The 19931-nt window shown below is 40.3% G+C and overlaps 1 protein-coding gene across 2 annotated transcripts in view; it reads left to right on the top strand.

Moving 5' to 3' along the window:
- taf4a (TAF4A RNA polymerase II, TATA box binding protein (TBP)-associated factor) overlaps nt 1–9123 on the top strand; it is a 25925-nt gene extending 16802 nt beyond the window's left edge. Inside the window, exons 9-16 of one of the 2 annotated variants that reach the window (XM_053652712.1) lie at nt 925–1066; nt 1298–1406; nt 2207–2376; nt 3685–3815; nt 3997–4122; nt 5015–5071; nt 5173–5292; nt 6667–9123. In XM_053652712.1, the coding sequence (XP_053508687.1) occupies nt 925–1066; nt 1298–1406; nt 2207–2376; nt 3685–3815; nt 3997–4122; nt 5015–5071; nt 5173–5292; nt 6667–6834 (1023 nt within the window). In that variant the 3' untranslated portion in view covers nt 6835–9123. The remainder of the gene's footprint in view (nt 1–924; nt 1067–1297; nt 1407–2206; nt 2377–3684; nt 3816–3996; nt 4123–5014; nt 5072–5172; nt 5293–6666) is intronic. The other variant, XM_053652713.1, reaches the window with a different exon arrangement.
- Nucleotides 9124–19931: the final 10808 nt, after the last annotated feature.

Here is a 19931-nt window from a genome sequence, read left to right as displayed (position 1 = left end):
CTAGTCCAGCTGAACCCCATTATGAATGCAGTTTCATAGATTTGGGGAATTAGTAACTCTGGGGGCAAATATATTTTCACACAGGCCCAGTTGGTACTGGATAACTTTTTTGCTCAGTAAATAACATTATCATTTAAAAACAGTATTTTGTGTTTACTCAGGTTGCCTTTGTTTTATCTTAGAGTTTGTTTTAATTTCTGAATCAATTTAGTATGAGAGACGCACAAAAACAGAAGACATCAAGTAATATAGTTTATATAAGTTATAAAAGGAGAGGATCTAATATTGCACTGTCTGGTTTTGAAGAACTATGTCTTAATGATTTAATAAAATATAATAATTAAACAAACAAAAATAGATAGAAATAAACAGTGTGGAACAAGTTGTTTTTATTCTTGGTTGTAATTTTGTCATGGAAGATTTACTGTTGAAATAGAAACCACTGCTTCCACAAAGTGACTTGTGTGTCATGTATACAGAAACGGACCCTTAAAACAGTGACACTTGAGGCTAGTAGCTATTTTTTGTGGATATTGATTCTCAGCAGGTTTTTATTATTAGTAGTATCATCATTATTATTTTTTGTAAATGAGCAGTCTGGGCATCTGGGCCAAGCAGATTCTGGGTCTGGTCTATTACTTATTTATTCATAATTGCCTGGCAGAGAAGTAGGTTTAACAAAATAAAGTTTTTGCCACACAGCTGTTACATAACTGTATATTGTGGTGTAGTAGAAACATTGTTAGAAGCGGATAGTAATCATGTGCTCATTGATTACTCTTTGTGTTAATGCCCTTATCTAGCTCGCAGTGTGTGATTTTGAGCTGATATGTGACACATTATCTGTTCCCATGTATGCAAAATATTGGTTATATTGAATGGATTGGCCTGAATTGTTGTGTGTGTGTGTGTGTGTTTGTGCAGGTGTTGCAGTCTCAGCAGCAGGGTGCGATTGTGAAGTCCCCCCAGGTTACCCTGGCTACTCCCATGGTAACGCTCAGGGGTCAGCCGCACAGCCGCATCGTAGTGGGGCAACCTCAAGTGCAGGTCAAACAGCTTAACACAGGTGTGTGAGTGTGTTTTTGGGTATGGAAGGGGTTCTCAAACTTTGGCCAGTGACCCCATTTTAAGGGTCCAGAATTCTTGCTTTTATACTCTGTGGCAGTTTAATAGATTTTGGATTTTAATTGATGTTTAATTGAGTGTGCGCAGCTGCAGTAGGCATCAGATTGAATGTCATGTGAGATGAGAACTGTAACGATGCAATGAAATAACCTCCAGTTTGTCTCGCATGCAGTGGCTGTGAAGCCTGGGATGGTGAGTGGAGCGAAGGTCTCTCCCAGCCCCGTGGCTTTTAATGCAGCTCAGAAGAACAAGCTGAAGGATGCCTCTGGGGGGACGTTCAAGTTAGTGTGTGTGTGTGTGTGTGTGTGCGTGCGTGCGTGCACATGTGTAATTGGGTCAGTCTAATCATATAAATCACAAGCAATTTTTGCAGAAATTTAGTTTAACATATACAATACATCCACTATGAAAAGCTGATTTGAGTTGGCTTATTTTTGAAAAATAATCTTTTAAAAAGAAGAAAAAGTTTGATTTTAATAGCTAAACGATTTAGTGACAACACAGAGGCCTGTATTAAGTCAATATCACATGGTGGTGTGTGTTCAGAGAGTTAATGATTAAATAAAATACATGGAGCAATAAGTAAACGAAATGGTGAACAAACAGCATATTCAAATTTACTCGGATTTCTCTTTAAGCAACTAAAATAAACTAATGCTCTTAAATAGGATCACCTGAGTAGATGTCCGTATTAGTTTTTGATATCTGGTTAGAAAACAGTTCTTAGTGCTAGGTATGTCAAGACATTGTATTCGAATGAGTGTTACTTAAACACATTTGCATCGAAACTAATGGTTTAATATCCATTTAAATATTTGAATATCAAGTAGTTTGAATAAACCTCCAACATATCTACGTCGTGTTTGTGTAGTAACATTTCTTACAATTCCTGTTTGCTTTCTGCTCACTAATGCCACTCTGAATACATACTTTGTTAGATAAAAATACTATTACTACTAATAATGACAGCCAAAGTTTAAGAAAATGCATTCCAATAGACATAGATTGGGTAACAAGTAAAACATTGGAACATTTCAAATGTATTTTGCATTGGAATACATGTTTGTGTGTGTGTTTGTAGGGATGATGATGATATCAATGATGTAGCCTCCATGGCAGGCGTGAATCTATCGGAGGAGAGCGCACGAATCCTGGCCACCAACTCCGAGTTAGTGGGGGCCGTGACTCGCTCGTGCAAGGATGAAGCCTTTCTGTTCTCAGCCGCACTGCAGCGCAGGATACTGGACATCGGTCTGTCTCACATTTCCAGTGTCCTGTGACAGCCAGTAAAGCTATTTAAACAGTCAGCTTTAAAAATGTGCAAGTTATTTGGGGTAGTTGTAATGCACTCAGCCCACCGTGATGCCACCTTTATCGCTTTATCCCAGGAGCCAAAGTTTGCATGACGTTTTCGAATGATGTAACCCTACTGTTTGAGTGGACTTCATTTGAAGCCGTTTCTGCTTCATACAGACGCATAGGATAGCTGTTATTTAAAATAATAAAAGTACTGACCCAAAGTGACTCGGATAGAAAGGACACCCGAGAGCATTTAAAATGCCTGGGAGTTCTAATTAATCTGTCATTTTAATACGGTTCTTACACACAATCTCCAAAGAGATTCTCTTGTTTCACAGCAGTTGGATTAGTGGTTAGCACCTTTGCCGCACACCTCCAGGGTTTGGCGTTCGATTCGCGCCACCAGCCTACGTGCGCGGATTTTGCACGTTCTCACCGTGCTTCAGGGGTTTCCTCGGGGTCCTCTGGTTTCCTCCCCTATTCCAAAAACGTAGGCTGGTTGGCTTAGCAAAATTGTCCGTAGTGTGTGAACGGTTGTGTGTGTGTTTGTGCCCTGCGACGGGTTGGTACCCCCCGACCCAGGGTGTTCTCGCCTCGTGCCCTGAGTTCCCTGGGATAGGCTCCAGGCTCCCCCACGACCCTATGCAGGATAAGGGGTACAGAAGACGGATGGATAGACGACAACGTATAATTATTTCCATTTATAGTTAATTTAAAATTGTGGAACGTTTGCAAAACAAGACACTTCCTGTTTTCACTTACTGTACATTAGAACAGCTATAAAATAGTCATTCCCTTACAAGTCTCTCTCTATTTTCTCTCTCGTGAAGTTAACACAGCTTATGGTAAAGAGAAACGAGAAAAGCCTTTTAACGGTTAGAAACCACAGACACTGGAGGCTCGCCACACATAAAACATCACTCTATAAACAATTAAACACACATTTTTTTAAAACCATTTGCTTATTTGGGGCATCTACCATACAAGTCTCTGTTGTTACTATAGAAGCGATAACATTTTAGAACAAGTGCATGAATATAAACCTTACCGCTGGACAGCATTTTCTGACCAATCAGAAATGAGAATTCAGTAGCGCTATAGTAGATCTTATTAGGTTAAATACCCATCGGATTTTTATACCCAGCTCTTCTTTATTTTTATCTCACTGATCCAGAGTTGTGTCCTCATGGGTTTTTCCATTTGTGTCATTCATTCACGTTTTCATTGTGTCAAGGCTTGTGACCGCTTACTCATGTGCAGGTAAACGGTTTGGAGTGACGGATCTGGGTCCTGAGGTGGTAAACCTGGTGTCTCACGCCACTCAGCAGAGACTGCAGAACCTTTTAGAGAAAGTCACCGTCATTGCACAGCAAAAGAACATGAACTATAAGGTGTGTATACCTACGACCTGTTTCTGAATGTATTTTGTGTAGAATAGCTGTAGTTGTGTTGTTGTTGCTGACTTGATACACCTGGTACGTGCTAATAATGTTAACATGAATATGCAGCTGTGTTTATTTACAGTTTCCTGCATTATTAACGTGTGTATTTGCTTGTCTGTGTGTTGCGCAGGAGGATGCACGGTTCGAGCAGATGACTGATGTTCGCGCACAGCTGAAGTTCTTCGAACAGCTGGACCAGCTGGAAAAACAGAAGAAGGAAGAGCAGGAGAGGGAAATTCTAATGAAGGCAGCCAAGGTAAGACATGCACACGACACACACAACACACACATGGTTTAATACTAGAGCAACAGATGTGCTACTAAACCAAACGTGCACATGAGTACACTAGGAGGCTTTGTTTTATATATGTATATATATATATATATATATATAAAAAATATACACATACACACTACCGGTCAAAAGTTTGGGGACAATCGACTGAAATGTTTCTCATGATGTTAAAAACCTTTTGATCGGAAGGTGTATGGTTAAATGTTTGAAATCGGTGTTGTAGACACAAATATAATCGTGCCGACGTATTCATTTCTTTCATTAGAAAACTAACATTTTATTTACAAAAAAATATATTTTTAAACGACGACTCTGAGCAAAATATTCTGAAAAGCAGCCAATAAGTGTCCAGCGTAGGTGTGAACTGCTTTAATACTGATTAAGGCATCTCAGGGAAATTCCTCAAGAAATTGGTTGAGAAAATGCCAAGGCCCAATTTTGATTTATTTTAGATTTTTTGTGACAACATAATTCCCATAGTTCCATTTGTGTTACTCCAGAGCTTTGATGACATTATTATTATAATTATAATTATTATTATTTAAAATGTGGGGGGGATAATTAAAGAATGAATGTGTCTAAACTTTTGACCGGGGGTGTGTGTGTGTGTGTGTGTGTATAATATGTATGTGTGTAATGAATTACTATATGAATTCATAGCTGTTGTATGAATTATTAGGCTGCAGCACCACCTACTGGTGGATAAGTGTTAGAATTGTTTTTTTTTTTTCCATAGCAGAGGAAGTTGTGGTTCATATGGTTTGATTGATCTCTCAACAGTTGTGTGTGTGTGTGTGTGTGTGCGTGTGTGTGATTTCTCTCCTGCTAATTGTGCTGTGACGCTGTTTTGCAGTCTCGGTCTCGGCAGGAGGACCCAGAGCAGTTGCGGTTGAAACAGAAGGCCAAAGAAGTGCGTTGGTGTTCTCCACTTCTGCACTTGCTAACAAGTTTGTTTAAAGTTGGTATTGTGGACAGTGATATCAAGCTGATGTCTGTGTGTGTGTGTAACAGATGCAGCAGCAGGAACTCGCTCAGATAAGACAGAGAGATGCCAACCTGACAGCGCTGGCTGCTATCGGACCCAGGAAAAAGAGGAAACTTGATTCGCCTGCTCTCGGCACTGACGCAGAGGTACAAAACATGGCTGTCTTTGTCGGTTTGTAGTTTCTGTCAGTTTCTGGCTTTAAAATCTTTCGGTAGACAATATTATTCATGAACCTGGTCAATAGGAGTGCAGGAGATGACCGTGTGCTTCGTTAAATACTGAACAACACAAGCTTTGTAAGCGCATTTAACACTACTGAGACTTTTAAAAATATGTCGATTATTTTCCACCACAGTGTGAATCCATTCAGTGCTGTGTCACTTGTCTACCTGTTTCCATGGAGCACGACACATAGATGTTTGGCACTGGTGTTTCAGTGGTTAAGTCTTTTGGATTATTGGTTGGAAGGTAATCTGGGCGAGAGAGAGAGAGAGACACGAGTTCAAACCCTAGAAGCACCAAGCTGCCTCTGTTGTTGTGTCCTTGAACAAGACCCGTATTCCTCAATTGTATCTCATCTCGGTTGTAAATCCCTTTGGATATAAACATATCTGATTCTCAGTGTTGTGTTAGAACCTACATAACGATCAAATATAGTACGTCATACACTGTATGGGCAAAAGTTTGTGGACACCTGACTATCACACTCGTGTGCTTTTTGAACATCCTACTCCATTCCCTTTTGCTGTTATAATAACCTCCACTCTTCCGTGAAGGTTTTCCACTAGATTTTGGAGCGTGGCTGTGGGGATTCGTGTGCTCATTCAGCCACAAAGAGCATTAGTGAGGTCGGGAACTGATGCTGGTTGAGAAGGCCTGCTGCACAGTCGGCAATCAGTGCGCCGAAGTCAGGGCTCTGTGCGGGCCATGTGGGTTCTGGCAGTATAAATTCACAAGCTCATGTATCTTCACATTCTTTTAATATTATTCTAATATCATACCGTACAGGATTTTGCGTTGCTTTCTTTGTGATTGTTGCGGCCAAAAATGCTTGATTTTTTTGAATGCTGCAGATTTTTTGGCGGAGTTTTTTGCAGGAAAACTACTTGAATTGGCAAAATCGCAGTCGCACAAAATGAGAACTTTTAGCTGTACTCACTCTCAACGCACGTGAATCGAAGGGGGCGTTGGCTGAATGCGTGTTGTGATGACGTCACATGACGCGTCTTGGCCCAAATCTGTGGTCATTTTGAAAAGTCGAGGAAATAATCGTGTGTTAGTTTAAACATCCTGTAATCAATATCTTTACTGACAGTAGTGGCCCACAGTCTGTCCTGTCACACATTGTTTATTATAAATAGAAAAGTGCATGTTACCAAACACTGCAATGTTTGAAGCACATGCTGGGCTTTAGTCCCATCATTTTAAATCTAACAAGGTACCAGAATGCAATAGCATCACTATAAACATTTTACTCATTTTTAAATTTCTCAACATGCGTGTGCGATTTGTTTTCCCAGGGTTCCGGGTCTTCAGCGAGCTCGTCTGCGGGTTTGAGTGGCGGCGCGTCACGGCAGTTCACCCGCCAACGCATCACACGCGTAAACCTCAGGGATCTGCTGTTCTGCCTAGAGAACGAGAAAGAAAGCACCCGCTCCCAGCTGCTCTACCGGGCTCTGCTCAAATAGCAGCTCGATTAGAGAGCAGTGCTCACATGAACGTCTGATTACGGAGCAGAATAATTACAGTGCGGCGCTCCGGTCGCAGCTCCATTTCAGAGCAGTGCTCAAATAGAAGGTGGAGTAGAGAGCACTACAGCACAGCCTGATTACAGAGCAGAGTTCAGACAGCGGCGGCTCTGTCGAGCTGATGGGCTGTGTTTCAACAGCAGCGTCTCTGACGAATGCGGCTCCACTGGATGCTGCGTTAATAGCGAATCCTCTACTGTGCACAGCTCGAGTAGCGGAAAGCGTACGGCAGCGCTGCTCACATAGCGACCTGGCTCTACTGCTCCGTCTCGCGTCCAGCCGTCGTCTTCTCTCTCCTCCCGGTGTGTCATGTTATCTTTGTCTTTCTTTCTCATGCCATCTTTGTATCAGTTTCGCTCTCGTCCATTGTTTTATCTACACTCTTTGCTAACTTAGTCATTCAAACTCCCACACTCTTTCTCGAGGTCTCTTACTCCTGTCCGCCTTTTTTCCCCCCAGCTCACTCTGTTCCACGTTGTTTTTAGCTTCCCTGTGCTCTCGATTTTAATCTAATGAAAATGTGTCTAAAGAAATTTGCAGTTATATATTCATTGTTTTTCTTAGAGGGTGGCTTTGTAATGTGCAAATTGCCGATGTGAAAAAAAAAAAAAAACAAAGGAAAAAAAAAAAAAGAGAATACACAATGAAACTGCCCATTCATTTTGTATTTGTGTTTTTATAAAAGAGGTTTTAAGAAATAAAAATCAAGAATGTTTCTATAAAACACCTGTTTGTTGATGTTCTTGTAAAGCCAATTTTCAGTAGGGGCAAAAGTCTTATTTTTTATAGGCACTCTTTAACTTATGTGCTTTTATCATATCAGAGATACATTTCTTATCCTACTGTAATTGCCTTGTGACTTTAACCAGCATACAGCACAAGTTACACACAGGCTGCGTCTTAAACTGCGTACTGTCGTAATAAAATAAGACACACATGAGTTACTGTTATGGTATGCTATTCAGGAGGATAGTATGTCGTTTGGGATGCAGCGACAGCTTTGTATTAACACTTATATAAAGTGTGGCCTTCTTGTGTTTAAAGGAGCAACTCATTTTATTAGTGATAAAAGTTGGATTTTGTTAGTTTTCCGCCTGGAGGGTTTTAAGGTTGGAGGGTTTTGAAGGGTTTTAGGAATGGAGCGTTTTAAGGTTGGAGGGTTTTGAAGGGTTTTAGGGTTGGAGGATTTTAAACGGTTTTAGGGTTGGAGGGTTTTAAAGGGTTTTAGGGTTGGAGGGTTTTAAGGTTGGAGGGTTTTGAAGGGTTTTAGGGTTGGAGGATTTTAAACGGTTTTAGGGTTGGAGGGTTTTAAAGGGTTTTAGGGTTGGAGGGTTTTAAGGTTGGAGGGTTTTGAAGGGTTTTAGGGCTGGAGGGTTTTAAAGGGTTTTAAGCTTGGAGGGTTTTGAAGGGTTTTAGGGCTGGAGGGTTTTAAAGGGTTTTAGGGTTGGAGGGTTTTAAAGGGTTTTAGGGTTGGAGGGTTTTAAGGTTGGAGGGTTTTTGAAGGGTTTTAGGGTTGGAGGGTTTTAAGGTTGGAGGGTTTTTGAGGATTTTAGGGTTGGAGCGTTTTGGGGTAGGAGGTTTAGGGTTTTTGGGGTGGGAGGGTTTTAGGGTTGGAGGGTTTTAGGGTTGGAGGGTTGGAGGGTTTTAGGGTTGGAGGGTTTTGGAGAGATTTAGGGTTGGAGAGATTTGGAGAGTTTTAGGGTTGGAGAGTTTTAGGGTTGGAGGATTATAAGGTTTTAAGCGCTGTGGTGTAGTGGTTTATGTTAGCGTTAGTGTTGGGGTTCCAGGAGGTGTGGCTTCTCTTCTGCCTTTTGGCTGGTTTAAGACTAAAAACTGCTGCATCCTGCATCATGAAGCAATTTATGACAACAAAAGTCACTTCTTGCTTCTGTCCCTCTCTGGCGTACTGGTTAGTGTTTGTGTTTTGGTTTGTGCAGGTTCTAACCCTTCTTTTAGCTGGCTTAAGAACAAACTATGCTGTTGTATTGTGAAGTTTTTCATGAAGTCTAAAAAACACACTCACACCCAGGTACTGTTTAAAGCCATCTGTGGTTAGAGTTAGTGTCAGTGTTGGGGTTCCAGAGGGTGTGGGTTCTCTTCTGCCTTTTGTTTGGTTTAGGACATAAAATTGATGCATCCTCATGAAGTGATTTAGGAAGTCCAACACACTTGTTATGTTTGTCCCTCTGTGGTGTAGTGGTCAGTGTCAGTGTTGGGGTTCCAAAAAGTGTGTTCTCTTCTGCCTTCTGGCCTGTTTAAGACTAAAAATGGCTGTGTCCTCATGAAGTGATTTATGAAGACAAAAGTCCAACACACATGTGGGAGTTCTGTCCCTTGGTAGTTTAGTGCTTAGAGTTCATAAAGTGTTTCACCACAAACACTAACACCACAGAAGCAAAAAGTGTGTGTTGGACTTTTGTCATCATAAATCACTTCATGAGGCCAGAGGAATGTTTTGTCTTAAACCAGCCAAAAGGCAGAAGAGAACCCACACCTTCTGGAACGCTGACACTAACCGCTGCACCACAGCAAGACAGAAGCAACAACTGTGTGTGAGTGTGTGTTTTCAGGACTTCATGAAACCCTTCACAATAAAACAGCACAGTTTATTCTTAAACCAGATTAGAACCTGAACCATCAGGCGCCACAGTATCAGCACCCTCTAAACACCACACCACAGAAGGAACAGGTACAGGTGCATAATACTAATAAGAAGAAACCTGGACCTGACGCTGATATGAAGAATGTTAGATGTGGGTTAGTGTCAGTGTTGTGATTACTGAACCTTCAGGTTCTAATCTGTATTTTGGCAGGTTTAAGAATAAAAAGTAGTGCAGTAGCAGTATGAAGCTGTGATGGAGTCGGTGGTGTGTGCAGACTGTGTATTAAAACCTCTCACCCACACCATCACTGGTCACTAGCCCTTCTCCACCTTCCTCCTGTCCTCCTCCACTCTCTCCCACTCCATCACATACGGTTCAGAGAGAAATACACTCTCTCAGACAGGTCTCTTTAAAAAGATAAAAGACTTGCTTAAGGAGTCCATGGTAGCTTCCCAGATCCCAGACGTCTTAGCTATTATGCTAATGAGGTCGTCCCTGATTGGACGCAAGGCCCAACTATTTGTTCCATGTCATTCTGTGTTTTTATTCATATTTAAAAATGCACACACACACACTACACCCTACACCCTCTACACCCAACACCTTACACCCTACATACACTACCGTCTAGTGTATGAAGTTTAGAAGGGTAGTATCATGTCAAATCGAACATTGACGCTTTAATTACTAATTGGAATTACATGCCGTTTCCCAGTCGATGTCACATGATGTCAAACGTATGTACAGTGGCGTGCAAAAGTTTGGGCACCCCAGGTCAAAATTTCTGTAACTGTGAATAGCTAAGCTAAGATGACCAGATTTCCAAAAGGCATAAAGTTAAAAATGACACATTTCTTTAATATTTTAAGCAAGATTTCTTTTTTTTTATTTCCATCTTTTACAAGTTTCAAAATAACAAAAAAGGAAAAGGACCTAAAGCAAAAGTTTGGGCACCCTAAAAGGTCAATACTTAGTAACACCCCCTTTGGCAAGTATCACAGCTTGTAAATGCTTTTTGTAGCCAGCTAAGAGTCTTTCGATTCTTCTTTGGGGGATTTTCACCCATTCTGCCTTGCAAAAGGCTTCTGTGAGATTCTTAGACCGTCTTGCATGCACTGCTGTTCTGAGGTCTATCCACAGATTTTCGATGATGTTTTAGGTCGGGGGACTGTAAGGGCCATGCCAAAACCTTCAGCTTGTGCCTCTTGAGGTAGTCCATTGTGGATTTTGAGGTGTGTTTAGGATCATTATCCTGTTGTAGAAACCATCCTCTTTTCACCTTCAGCTTTTTTTTTACAGACTGTGTGATGTTTGCTTCCAGAATTTGCTGGTATTTGATACCAGCAAATTCCATTCTTCCTTCTAACGGTGAAATGTTCCCTGTGCCATTGGCTACAACACAAGCCCAAAGCATGATCGATCCACCCCTGTGTTTAACTGTTGGAGAGGTGTTCTTTTCATGAAATTCTGAGTCCCTTTTTCTCCAAACATACCTTTGCTCACTATGGCCAAAAAGTTCTATTTTAACTTCATCAATCCACAGGACTTTTAAAAATACATCAGGCTTGTTTAGATGTTCATTTGCAAACTTCTGATGCTGAATTTTGTGATGAGGATGCAGGACAGGTTTTCTTCTCATGACCCATCCATGAAGATCATATTTGTGCAGGTGTCACTGCACAGCAGTACAGTGCACCACCACTCCAGAGTCTGCTAAAATCTTCCTGAAGGTCTTCTACAGTCAAACTGGGGTTTTGATTTGCCTTCTAGCAATCTTATGAGCAGTTCTCTCTGAAAGTTCTGGAAGACCAAGAAAACTCAACTTGACCTCCACCGTTCCTTTTAACTGCCATTTCTTAATTACATTATGAACTGAGGAAACAGCTACCTGAAAGCTGCTACCTATACTTCTTATAGCCACCTCCTGCTTTGTGGACATCAATTATTTTAATTTTCAGAGTGCTAGACCGCTGCTTAGAGAAGCCCATGGCTGCTGATTGTTGGGACAAGGTTTGAGGAATCAGAGTTTTTATAAAGCTTTGAAATTTGCATCACCTGGCCTTTCCTAATGGTGACCGTGAACAAGCCGTAACTCTTACGAGCTAATTAAGTACTGAGACCTTGACAAAAGTTATTTGAGAGCTCAAATCTCTTGGGGTGCCCAAACTTTTACATGGTGTGCCTTACCATTTTTTAACTCTAGAAATGTACAAAACAAAACAAATACGCACAATATCTTGCTTCAAATGTTGAAAAGAATGTTTCATCATTAACTTTATGACTTTCGGAGATCAGTTTATCTTCAACTCACATAACTATATTCACAGTAACAGAAATTTTGAGCAGGGGTGTGCAAACTTTTGCATGCCACTGCAAAGAGTCACCGACGACGAATTTCTTCAATTTACTGTTCACGTCAGCGTTACCTTTTATACCCAACATGACGTAATCGTCAAGTTCTTTATACTGTAAAGCTGTACACAATTCTTTCAGGACAGCATTGAGAAAAGTTCATTACTACTGAGAACATCTGATTCATAATAAATAGGCATATTCCTGCTCAGGTTTTGAACGCAACAGGTTATTAAAACCACTGATTTTAAACATATTTACTTGCATTGATGCTTAAAATGCTTCTCACTTTGTTAAGCATGCTGTTCATTCTCAAAGTGGGGTCCGGGGGTTCACAAAATATAGTCAAGAGATCTGCAATGTTGATGATGATCATGATGATTATTATTATTTCGAAATCACAACCCATTACTATGAAAGATTTTATTGAGTTCCTATAATTACTGACCTATTATACTAATACAAGCCTCAATAACTCAAAACCCTGTCGGCCAATAACAATATAAACTTAAATTAAATGACCATTTTAATAAAAAAACAAACAACAACAACAAAACGTGTTCTGTGAGTGGACAGTCCCAGAACAATGAATAGTCACAATATTATTGTATACATTTAAATAATAAGTCTACTGTAATATTTGAGTAGTTGCACTATTCATAAAATAAATCTGAACTCTGTATTTTTTTATTTATTTATATTATCTACTGCCATAAGCTGATTCCAAGTAACACATGTTGTTTATAAACTACAATTCAAGCTGTCTTTGTTTTTAATGATAAAGTGTTGTTAAATATTTTCACCTGTATTCATTTGAGTCAGGTCAGCCGTATTTCTGAACTTGAGTGTCAGCTATTGAATATTAATGAATATTAATGAACCCATGGGTGTACATTTATAAATATTCATGATTACCAGATGGTTTCAGTGTAACGACAGAACAGCTGTTCGGAGTAAAAAATCACTCGAGATGTGTTTCATGGCTGCTTACAAAGTAAAAATTAATACTAGTGGATTAAATAATGGCAGTCTTTCTTGGAACTGACCACCAGATGGTGCAAGAGATTTGTTTATTAAAATGAGTTTTGGTAACAAGAAGATCGAAATGGAGAACCTAAGCAAAAGATGGGCATAAAGGGAAGTATAAAGAAGCTGCATGAATACAATAAACTGTGTTGAGATCAGCTAAAGTATATCGGTGGTGTGAAACAATTGTTTCTGTAACCACATGGACATAAATATGTAATGTTAATAACCCAGCATGCAAGGTTGCCTTATATGACTCCATACTGTACTTAATGTTGGAGTTTTTCTGATTTCTAAGAAATGCAAAAAGAAATGGAACCGTATGAAATGTGATGTATAACATCGAAAATGTCTATTTCTTATGCTGCCCATTATGCATACTGCAGCAGTGACCACACACATTGCAGTTATCAAATCAGCCAATCATGTGGCAGCAGCACAATGCATAAAATCATGCAGATACAGGTCAAGATCTTTAGTTAGTGTTTGTGTCAGACCAGACATCAGAATGGGGGGGGGGGGGGGGAACACGTGATCTCAGTGACTTTAAGCATGACATGGATGTTTGTGGCAGACAGGCTGGTTTGAGTATTTCAGAAACTGCTGATCTCCTGGGATTTTCACACACAACGGTCTCTGGAGTTTATACAGAATGGTGCAGAAAACAAAAAACACTGAGTGAGCGACAGTTGGGGGGTGGTGTCTGTTTTCCTTCATGTTTTAAGCATGGTGCCAGGCAGGAGATATCCACTAGGGTTTTCCCCATTATAAGCAGTTTGCTACATTTTCTTGTTACGGAATCAACTTAATTGCCACTGTTGGTTCTGATTATAAGTTATGAACAACTGCTTGAGAGGGTCCCTATCCGCGCGCGCGCGCGCAGTGTGAGAGAGACACAGCGCTCTAGTTTGGATCAGACGAGCAGCAGTTGTTCCGACAGGCCGCTGGTGGATACCGTCATCCCCCATATCTACGCGCACACGGGTTTTTTCCGGCGGCCAACTGCTAAACATGCTTGGCTTTATTGGTCGACAAAAAAAATACTTTCTACGAAATTAAGTTAAAATTCATTGTTAACTGATTAACTAGAAGTTATTACAAGAGAGTTTTTGTCTGCGAATCCAACCATGCTTTAGTATATGACGGCCGCAGAAAACTGTATGCACTTATATACACGGCTTTACGGTAACATCCAGTGCCCCCTCCTTGATACTGCTCGCTTGATCCAACGCTAAAGCGTTGTACAGCCCGAGGACCAGGACCGGAACCGGGTCTGGGCCTTCCAGCAGGTGCTGAACAAATAACAATGACGTTTAATTACATTTCATATCAAGAAAATGTAACACAAACAACTTAAAATAAGTGGAAATACCTGTAGGTAACTCCGCTACCTGGCCCCATGTATCGCCATTAAATATAGTAATAAAATGAAGCCCCCCGCCCTCCTCGTGCTTGCAGGTGTGTTGTCATGGAGATTAATTAAAACTTGGCTCGCTCTCGGAGTGTCCCGGATGTTGTTGTCTCTGAATGGTTCGACCCGCCATTTTCACTCCTTGAGTTTTAAATGCGTGATTTGTTATTATTATTTGTTTTTATTTTATTTTATTTTATTTTATTTTATTTTAAAAACAAACAACCTCGACAGCTCGAATTTGCACTTCCCCCCTCTTTCTCCTTCCAATAATAACAAGTTCAGGTTTGGCCTATATTTCACTCCAACAGCACTTTTATCTTCATCCTGAAGACGAAGAGAAGATCCCCGAGAAGATTAAAAGTAAGGTCTCTCTCTCTCTCTGTGTGTGTGTGTGTGTGTGTGTGTGTGTGATTTTATTGTGATATAACCTGAAGAGGTCCCTTTTGAAAGTACAACCCTGTTACTTAAATTCTAAATGATGAGAAAATTAAATAAGTAGAAAGCCTCCAATGTTCTCATAGATGTTAACTGTGGATATCGTGGACGCCAGTTAACTCCATTTTGTGTGTTTGCTAATTCTTCTGCTTAAAAAAAGTCAATGCTGTAACCCATTTAAGAGCAAAGTGCAGCCATTTTTAAAGGCGAAATTGTTGCTATATTTGTTGTTATTGGTTAATTGTTTAATAGGTTATGAGTTATAAATGGTTAAATGGTAGCCCAGTCATGGAGTCACCCAAACTGACAGTTAATAAATCACAAACCTCGCACCAACACTTGACCTTTATGTCAAGCTTTATGTTTACAAGGCCTGATTTTGTAAAATGACTTGTTTTTGTAAAAGCTAAAACAACAGCACATTACTTTTGTTTCTGTTGTGTGTAGGACAGGTAGAGTGTATAGGTAATAACGAGCTTGTGTCAGCAGGAAATATGGCGTGTAATGAGGTGAGTCTGGTGCTCTCAGCAGTTCAGCTTCATCTTCTTGCTCTGTGTGTTTGTTTGAGCAGCACCAAGTTCTCTTTATGAAAGCCATCAGTTTCACATATAAGGGTCTGTCAGAACTATCTAACGTTTTCTCCGGCTGTTTTCATTTAAAAAATTTTTTATTTCTGTCCTCCTCCATCACTCTCTTAGATGTCACTCTTCTCAATGTTACGCCTGACGGATGCTCAGTCTTGCCAACTTAGTGAGTTTTTGTCAGAAAATATGTCAGTGGTTCTGAACCTTTTTGTGAGCGCTGGACCCTTAGCACATTTCGAACAATCCACAAGGACCCCCTCACTCCACAACAATTATAGGCTATATATTTAACAGTGATTTCTAGCTATGTATGTTACTTTTATTATTATTAATACTTAACATTAATAATATGAACATTGGACATTTTAAAATTGAATCGAAACATTTCAAGATTTTAACGTTTTACATTTTATTGTTGGTGTGACATTCAATTTCACTCTCGGAATGATCTTTTGTTTATTTTATCCATCAGTGTGACACTCAAACTTGTCTACCGCTCACAGGTTTTTGAAAATGATCGCTTAATTTGTAAATAAATTTTTAATTAATCTGTCAATGAATACTCGTCAGCTGAGCGAACGTGATCTTTGTGAATGCATGCGAATAACCAAATTGGTTCATTTAAAAACATCTTAAATTGTTCTTACGTTTGATGACCCCTGGTTGAGAAACACTGAAAATCGGCAATGTTTTAGAATATTTTAGCAATATTCCCAGGTACAATAAAAACATTAGGGTTCAGGACGATGTAAAATATGTTTCTAGATGCTTTCGGGGCAATAATGTTGTGTGTGTTTACACGTAATGCCTTAAATGTATAAAGTAACAGGTGAATGACTGTTAGGGTGTTTTCCCACCTGGGTCGTTTGAAGCATTTGTTTTGGAACCTGTTGCGTTTTCAACCTTGGTTCAGTTTGTTTAGGCACATACGAACGCTCCAATTGCATTCGGATCCACACCAAAACTATCTTGTTCCGAAATGCGAATGAAGTCTGGAGCGGTGCGCTCGTGGTGAGAAAGCAATCCGTTGAGCCAACCTGTATAGAAATGCATGATGGGAACTGTGTTGCGTAACAAGCCCTTGTTTTGCTAATGGCTCGCAACATGAATCGAATTTTAACTTGGGCCAAAGACGAGGTAAAATGCCTCATTGAAATTGGATCTGACAAACATATTTATGAATGACTTTCAAAAACGCATAAAAACGGAGGTTTACAAGGTGTTTAGTGAGCATCTCAAGGAGATGGGCTTTAATTGATAACAGAAGCACCTTAAACACTTCTTTAATTATAAATTTTAATAACTACAGCTAAAAAAGAAAGCCACAGTAAGCTTGCGGAGCTGCTGTCTCCTCAACTTTGCCTCAGTATATTGAATCGTCTTTTTATATTTTCCTAAACCCCTGATGATAGAGATTTTGGGAGAAAACATGCTTTGTAGGAATTCTGTGAATTAAAATGCACAAAGACGAATTACAAACCGAATGGAGAGGGGCTGGCTCTCCGTGGAACGTAAAATATTTATTTTATTTTCAATTCCGTTTTCACATTTATAAAACCCATTGTTAGGGACGTGACCTCTCTCCATTACGGACGTGACCGTTCTGAAAGCGGCACTTACCTGACTCTGGAAAAGCATATAAAATGCTTTAAAATCTTTGAGACCTCTAGTCTCTATTTAAACCGACAAACTTTGACCTCTGAGACATCAGTATGTTAAGGCTGCACTATTCGTCGACTTTAAACTGAAATCACAGCACCGCAAGTGGTTATGGATTATTTAAAACTATAGCCTGCGTTCACAGTTTCTCTGATGCCATTAAGCTGTAACCAGCGTGGCGTTCGGAACTCAATTTCCGGACCAGGAATTTGGTCTGTGCTGGTTTCCCCCACAATCCAAAGACATGCAGGTCAGGTGAATTTGAGACACTAAATTGCCGGTAGGTGTGAGTGCGAGTATGAACGTGTGTATGTTTGTGTATGTTTGTGTATGTTTGTGTGTGTGTGTGTGTGTGTGTGTGTGTGTGTGTGTGTGTGTGTGTTATCCCCGTGATGGATTGGCCATCTGTCCAGGGTGTTTCCTTGCCTACGGCCCGAGACGTATTTAGTATAATTATATGTTAGTACAAGAAATGAAACCAAGAAATAAATGTAACACTATTATAAACACAGTTTTGTGATGGTTTTGGGACAATTCTTCACAAAGTTACTTGGAAGCCCTGGACCAATCACTGATCACCATCGTTTGTTCCACATACAGAATTCCTTTTAAACTTTCCTTAGCTTTACTTTTAGTCATTTGGCCAATGCTTTTATGTAATAAAAAATACAAGTAATAAAAAGTATTATTTTATAATTCTTTTCCTTCATGTATATTTCCCAGCTACTCACTACCACTGCTTCTTTTTGTCTGCATTCTTGATAGAACTTTCTTTGTAAATATACATTTTTTAGTTTTGATTGATAATTTTGACTCTATTTTGCAAATATGCAAACAGTTAGTCCAACTTTATATTTGGTGTTCACAATATAGTGGACTTTTTTTTGGTCCTCTTCAGCAATGAAGTGATTTCATCTCAGACCCTTTCTTGTTCATGCCACAGCTTCATAAGAACTCAGACCCCAGCTCGCACCCAAAATTTCATCCAGGTCGTCATAGGGACAGGAATCGTTCATTTCAGCGGACTCGCCAGTTTGACGCGTTTTTGCCACGGGTGCTCGTGTACTTCTGTCGTAGTTTGTTTTACTTTTACCCGGCATTGTAGTGCTGTTCTGTTATAGCCTCTTTCCTTCATTTTTTGAGAAAACAAAAGAAACACTTTTATGTTCTTATGTGTTGAGGATAGTTGGTGTTTAATGCAATCCTCTTTCCAAATTTCAAGAAGTGCACAGCTCTCCTCCTGAGACCACATGACCCCCGCGACCTGACACGGTGAAAAGTTTTGTGTTGTTTCCAGCCGTGACGGAACATGGCTGCAGGTACGGCAAGCCTCCAGTTACACATGTCGAAACGAAACAAAACGCAAAGGGACCTCATTGCTTTCACATATCACAAAGAAATAGAACCACGAACGAACCGGACATAGACCACCTCCGGAAGTGTTCTGAGTCCGGGATGCTTTTGGGTCCTTTTAGGGGGCTCTGAGATCACTTGGTTTGTTCACATATACATGCTGAACCGCTCCGAGAGCGCTTGGAGGGCTCAAATGAACCAGGTGTGAAAACACCCTTATTTTCTGTTCTGAAATTCTAGTCTGTCCTATTCTTCTGTTATTATCATTACGATTCAGTGCATTCGCATATTAGCGAAGGATATCATCTGGTGACTTCTAGCGACTTGTTTTAGCTACTTTACCCTGATGAAGCTTAGCATCACTGTATATGCCATCTCCTTTAGAAATAAAGTCAGTTTTCACCATTTTCACCAGTTTACACAATTTTCGATAGGCTAGCTTCCTTTATTTCATAAAAGTAAACATTAGTGAAGCATGTCGATTAATTATCTATATAATAGAGCAGTGAAGAGCATGAAGAAACTTTAATTGAAAAGGAACAGATTTTTGGTCTCGTTACAAGCCAAGACACAGAGACAAATATTGAATTTTGTGTCTCAGATGTTGTGCTAACAGCCACATTCTGCTTAGGTGGATGACAGCCAAGAGAAAGGGCCATGTTGTGAGGAAGTCAGGGTTTTTTTTCCCCCTTCTTCTTCTAACTTTCGTCTAACTAGACTAAACATGAACTTTGCCTGCTTCACCAAACATATTTTTACAAATAAACAAACCCCACCAAAAAAACACCATGCTTTAGTCTGCTCGACTTGGTGTGTTGATTTAATTGAGGAGAGTAAACAAAATGCACGATTGCGTTCTAGATGTTGTCTTTCTTCTGCCAATCACGCTTACTGTGTGCAGGAGCGAGCCGCAGACCGGTGGTTAAGTTTTCGAAACGGGAGCGAAGGAAAAGGCGTAATCACATGCAACGTGTGTGTGCATGTTCGTGGTTGTTATTTCGGTTTAATGGAATGTCCTGCTTTCTGTGAGAAAGGGGCCATTAACAGACTGTACGCACACGGAAGATAAATTACGGTCTGCTATTCATTTTGGATTCATCCATACTTCAAATGGAGAAAATGGTGTCTCGACGTGGCGTGTGTGTGAGATCAAAAGCAGGAGCGGTAAATGAGTCGATCCCACATCGCCTCTGTCAGTAATTGATGGAACCTTGTTTGTAAGGATGCGTAATGGTGCCAGGTTTTGTGTATGTCCTGTCAATGATTTTTGACTAATGAGGAAACCATGGCTGCGCCAATCAATATATGTGTATATACTCCATGGTGACAGGGTTGCAGGCTTAGCAGATTCATATTCCGGTATTAGGGGAGAGCTGGTAAAGTTGTACCATTTTTTTCAGACTTTGTCCAATCTTCACCTGCCCGGTTTCGGTGAGCCTGTGTGGTCAGTGTAGCTTCAGATTCCTGTCTGTTGGTTCTGGTTTCCTCCAGGTTTTCCTGTTTCCTTCCACCTCCCAAAAACATGCTGGTAATCAGATTGGCCACACCAAATTACCCCTAGGTGTGAATGTGTGTGCATGGTGCCCTATGAAGGACTGGTGTCCCATCCAG

The sequence above is a fragment of the Ictalurus furcatus genome, chromosome 21, assembly GCF_023375685.1.
Source record: "Ictalurus furcatus strain D&B chromosome 21, Billie_1.0, whole genome shotgun sequence".
NCBI classification, from domain to species: Eukaryota; Metazoa; Chordata; class Actinopteri; order Siluriformes; family Ictaluridae; genus Ictalurus; species Ictalurus furcatus.
The sequence above is the reverse complement of the archived record's forward strand: the minus strand, read 5'-3'. Positions and strand labels throughout refer to the sequence as shown.